Raw genomic sequence first — 5,603 nt, forward strand, 5'->3', positions numbered from 1 at the left:
GCTGCATTTCGAAAGCTATGGGTTTTACAAAGAAAGCTAAAAACTTCCCCTACACACATAAAAAAATTGGCTTACGAAACATGTTTGCGGTCTTTACTTGAATATGCTTCAGTATTCAGTAAGTGTGGGACCCAGACACGAAAAAAAATATAATGATCCTTGAAAAAGTCAACAGGAAAGCGGTTAGCTTTATATACGGAAAATACAAAATGGTCGCAGTTAATGATCTCAAATAACATTCATACACTAGAAACCCACAGAAATATTAAGATTGATATTCTTGTTCAATCGTTTAACAGAAAAAAATAAGCTCCAGCTTCCAGAGTGCATTAAGCGTCCTCTAGAGAGAAGGACTCGGAGCGTTCATGAGTATTCACTTGCTCCCCTCTTCGCCAAAACTAACAGTTATAAATACAGTTTTTCCCTAGAACAGTGCAAGATTGGAATTCATTACCGGCATCTGTTTTTTCCTCACAAATTTTTTCTGATGTGTTACATCGTCTACTTACCTGAAAATATGTATGTTTTTTATGCGTGTGCTGCTAATATTGTATAATGTTATTCTTTTGGTTTATTCTTTTGGTATCCGTGTGCTGCTGATACAGCGCAATTTTATTGTTTTGGTTTATTTTTTGAAATACGTGTGCTGCTAATATTGTATCAATTTTATTTTCTTGGTTATGTAAAAACGTAAATTCATTCCTGCTTGGGCCAAGCAATGACCTGCAGTATTCTGAAATAAATAAAAATAAATAATAATCTTATTTACCTCAAAGGCTGAAGTAGCAAACGCTTACTTCATTGTCAAATTTGAACAGTCGCTGATAATCACTGTATGAGTGAGAAAACTGTCCAAATCATTATGTACACGTGATAGAAAATGGAGTCTCGCCTAATGCATTGCCCGTTTACTAGGTTGCGGGTATTCGCATGCCATCATTCTCGAAATATATTGTCGGTTCGTTCTGGCCTAAGTGCAGACCATATTCATAACCATCCCGACTATGATTCGACTGGCCACACGTATAGAAATGGAACAAAACAAATTGACTCAACTAAATTGATAACAATCAAGGGCTAATCACTTAAAAATATTCAAATTAACCACAAGGCTCTACAGGTGGGACCAGGTCACCGCTGCAGAGTTGTAGCACTCCTTTAAGTAGAAGCACCCGTAGAGTTTCACAGACGCGCACCAATGCATTTAAGAATGCACGCTGCGACTTTAATGTTTACCAAAATGTAGCCAGGAATAGGTACTGCGCATTCGAGCTGGCATCGTTAGGTATGAGCGTGGCGTGAAGTGCATGTTTCTGCGGGGCCTATACGTGCTGTCGTTGTTTGCATATCATTTATTGGTGCTAGCTGAAAATCACTTTGCGATTATGGATGTCTCTGTTACGCTTAAGATATCTTGTCTTGTGGTCCTCACAGGAGGCATCACAAGGATGATTAAACGAATGACCAAAGCCTGTGACGTAGTGGTCGGAAAATACACGCTATGGATGTTAAATATCGCGCAAGAGGCAGGGTCAGTTTAATAATTTTTAACGTTGGGGACAACCGTCTGTGCTAAACGATCCATGACGCTAGCAATAAGAAAGACTAAAAGCGTACGACATTATTTTTTGAAGAAAAGTATGCGCATTTGGGTGAGTGCGCAAGCGTATCCCAAAAAGACGATAACAAAAAACACAGTGTACAGCATTGATCTGTACTATGTCTTGACCCTTGAAGTAGAGATATGTGGTGTACAGGGCGAGCGCGAAGTCTTTATCTTTCCGCTACGATTTTGCGTCCTTCGCTATGAACCATTTGAGATTTGAGTTTTGGACGCTTTCTTTGCCCAGCGTGGAGTGCAGACCTGTTGGAAGACGCCTGAGTAATATTCTGTTTTAACTTCGGTATTGCTCCTACTTTTAAGAACACAACTGCCTAAAGTACTTCTGTTACACCTGGTACTTATTGTTCGCAGTGAGGTCAACATATGGACGGCATGCAGGGTGGCAATCGTACCACATGCAAATGTGGGGCTCGTGATAGTCATAGACAAGTAAATCCGATCATAGGTTACGACATTTAATTCGTGAATGCTTGACGCACTTACACCGAGCAGCCAAGACTCAAAGAGCGGTAATGAGTACATCAGTAATAAACAAACAAAGAATGGCTGCGATTAAGGACCAATATTTGCAAAACAATTTCCACGGAAGCAGTACTCTAAGAACAAGTGATGAATAATCTTGATACGGAAGTATCACTCTAACAAAAAGTGATGAATAATCTTGATACGCAACCTACTATTAAGAAAGCTAACTTGCTGATGAGAAACAGTTGATAGGAACGAAAATTTTATCGTGAATAAAGCACGCATTTCAGGCACACACAACTTCCTCCATTCGGTGCCTAATTTACTTATTTAGCAAAAGCAACCACGCATTGACTATGAAAGTGAAGGCCTTTGTGTGGACTAGTGTCGCAATTCGCCCCCTAATTTTTCACGTCCACCACGGAATGCCACCGGTTTCACACAAAACACACGGCCACTGCCATTTCACGCGCTTTCACGTCCTGTCATCTCCTTTGGCCAGAGGAACTCGGCGCCCGAACCAGCCAATTTGCGTGCGAACTTGCTCTCCAGCCTTTCGTTCTGATCCTCCGTGAGGTAGTTGCGCCAGTCTCCCACGCGACCGCGGCGTATGAAAGCCGGCATGTTTTCCGGTCTGGTGCTGGCCCACTGCTCGGGACGCTGCGCCTTCATTACGTCGAAGCTCGCTGCGGCCACAAGAGAACCCAAGTCGGGAGCCTTCCAGTCGGCAGGGAAGCACGGCCTGACGTGTTCAACGAGCCTACCAACCTCTTGCAGGGTTCGTTCCATTAGGTCTTCGTAAGTCAGAAGAAGCACGTTTTCCTTGCTCCGATGGTGCCAAAGTGACAGCAGGTGGTCGTGGTAGTCGGCGGAGTCCACTTGGCCTTCCAGGAAAGCCTCGAAGAAATCGTCGAAGCTACCGTCCGTGAAGTGATAGTACTTTTCGAAGCCCCGTACGTGGTGGTACAGAGACACGCATACGTCCTTTGGATTTCGCACCACACATACGTAACGGGGCTCGGCACGCCACGGCATCACATCGAAGGAGAGATGGGTTTTGATGGGCCTAGGCGACTTCTCCAGGGTACTAATGAGATTGAGGCCCCCCTTCTCGAGGAAGGGAGCGAAGCTGTCCAGTCGGCTTCGCGGAGGCACGGGTTTCATGTCATGGGCGAGCAGGTACAGCATGTACTGGACCCAAGTGGTGCCTGACTTCGGGTACGTCATCAGCAGTATGTCGTCGCTGCGTGGTTGGTAGCTGCAGGCACCCTCGAACTCTGACCACTCAAAGCCGTCCCGGGGAAAGACCCAGCCCGTAGCTTCGTGACGCTTGTAGGACGGTCGTCGAGTCTTCATAATATGCAGAAGAGTAAGTCCTTTCCTTGGTCGGTGCCTTTTTCTTTAAGAAAACTACAAACGACCTCTTCGCCGCGCGCCACCTAAAGCCGGCACTTCCCGGTGGACCAGGAGCGGTGCCTCCTCGATGGGCTGGACTGCCTTCGTAGGACCTCCACTGGGAGCGCGCCACCTTCGACAGCTGTGATCAAAAGGACAGTATCTTTCTTTAGAGACAATGAATTGCGGCTGTTACTGAGTGACAAAGAGGGCGGGTTTGTGATAGCTCCGTCTGCTGTCTTCAACAAAGAGCCATTGAGGCTGTCAACAAGAACTTCATTCTGGCAAATGAGAAAGCTCAGAAGGTAAAACGCAAAGCCATTTCTTTGTTGGAAAATATAGGTCCCACCAAGATTGTGAAAGATGTAAAACAATGTAAGGTACTTGCTTTAGAGGTTTTTTTTACTGCAAAAACGCACAAACCGGATGTGCCTTTACGTACAATAGTCAGTGAAAACAACTGTTGGCAGGTTTTGGTTAGCCGCTTTTTGCAAAAACAGTTGAAGCATTTAACTATTGACGATCCTTATGGCATAAAGGATTCTTTCGATGTTGTTTCCGTTCTGGAAGACAACCACTCAGTAGCCGACATTTTTTCTGTTGACGTTGAATATCTTTACTATTCAATACCGCATGATGAGCTATTTCGCAGTGTGATGACGTGCATCGAAGAAAGTAGCGAGGTTGTTTTTCGCAATGCCACCGGGTTATCTTCGGAAAGTTTCATGTCGCTTCTTGAATTTTATTTAAGTGCAACTTTTCTCCTGTTCGAAAATAACCCTTTTATCCAGAAATATGGTGTGTGTATTGGTTCATGTGTGGCGCCTGCTTTTTGTAATATTTTTTATCTTTTGTCGACCACGCTCTTAAGAGTGCCTTAAACAATGACTCGGTTCAAATTTTTAGATATGTTGATGATTTTCTTGTGATAAAACAGACTAACAACGAACGCTCCGTGACGATAGCTGATATTTTAACACTGTTCAATGACAATGGCAAAGGTTTAACTTTCACAGATGAGCTATCTAGGGATGGTAAACTCCAGTTTTTAGATTTGCAGCTATCCTTACAAACAGGCCACGCCTGTTGGATGTACTCGCCACGCGCACGTAAGGAACTTTTACCTTACGCGTCTGCGCACTCAAAGACTGTGAAACGCGCCATTGCTTTGATTTGTTTAGAATCTTCCTTAATGCAATCTTGTCATCACTCTGCAAACATGAGTTTCATTGCAGAGTTAAGAGCACGAGGTCGCGGGATCGAATCCCGGCCACGGCGGCCGCATTTCGATGGGGGCGAAATGCGAAAACACCCGTGTGCTTAGATTTAGGTGCACGTTAAAGAACCCCAGGTGGTCAAAATTTCCGGAGTCCTCCACTACGGCGTGCCTCATAATCAGAAAGTGGTTTTGGCACGTAAAACCCCAAATATTATTATTATTATTGCAGAGTTAAATAGGCTGCAGGATGCTGGTTACCCAAGTGTGGTGGTGACGTCAGTCTAGGAGGTATTGCTTCAGAAACTGAAAGGGAAGCGGCACAAAAGCAACTGCATCACACAAAAGAATAGGCCTGAAGTTGTGCCGTATTGCCACAGAGTGGCTCACAATCTAAAGAATGTCGCCACTAAATACCAAATTCCGGTAGTGTTTTCCGCTCCTCAGAAACTGTCAATGTTGTGCAGCCGTATTTTTAAAACACGGAAAAAACCTGATTGTGAAAAGAACCACGTGAAGTTTGTAGAATGCAGCATCGGTGTCGTTTATAAGATTCAGAAGAACTTCAGTTTGGCCTAGTTGGTATTTACTACAAATCATATTGACCGCAAAAAAGACGGGGACAGAGGAAGAAAACACATAAACAGCACGGGCGGTACTTTCAACTGTTTTATTCATAGCAGCCAGTGGGCATATATAGGCAAAAGGAACATGCGCAGATCGCAGCAAACAAGGATGTACAACAGCTTAGCGTGGCAACCAATTATCAAAAAAATCTATAAGATTCCCTTGTCATGTGGCAAAGTGTATGTAGGGCAGTCAGGCCGCTGTGTTAACGAGCGCCTTAGAGAACATGAGCGATCCATACCAAGAGGCACAGGTTCCCATTTGGCTCAGCATTGT

The 5,603-nt window shown here is 44.3% G+C and overlaps 1 protein-coding gene across 1 annotated transcript; it reads right to left on the bottom strand.

The window, feature by feature from the left end:
• Positions 1 to 1,948: 1,948 nt before the first annotated feature.
• Positions 1,949 to 3,517, bottom strand: LOC139051481 (sulfotransferase ssu-1-like). Its single transcript, XM_070528454.1, has one exon. The coding sequence runs from the start codon at positions 3,443 to 3,445 to the stop codon at positions 2,555 to 2,557; it is 891 nt and encodes a 296-aa protein (XP_070384555.1). The 5' UTR covers positions 3,446 to 3,517; the 3' UTR covers positions 1,949 to 2,554.
• Between the last annotated feature and the right edge of the window lie 2,086 nt (positions 3,518 to 5,603).

The sequence above is a fragment of the Dermacentor albipictus genome, unplaced genomic scaffold (genome assembly GCF_038994185.2).
Source record: "Dermacentor albipictus isolate Rhodes 1998 colony unplaced genomic scaffold, USDA_Dalb.pri_finalv2 scaffold_12, whole genome shotgun sequence".
Classification (NCBI taxonomy): domain Eukaryota; kingdom Metazoa; phylum Arthropoda; class Arachnida; order Ixodida; family Ixodidae; genus Dermacentor; species Dermacentor albipictus.

What these genes read in the sequence shown, in the direction of transcription:
- LOC139051481 (XM_070528454.1), bottom strand. Translation starts at nt 3,445, where the DNA reads ATGAAGACTCGACGACCGTCCTACAAGCGTCACGAAGCTACGGGCTGG.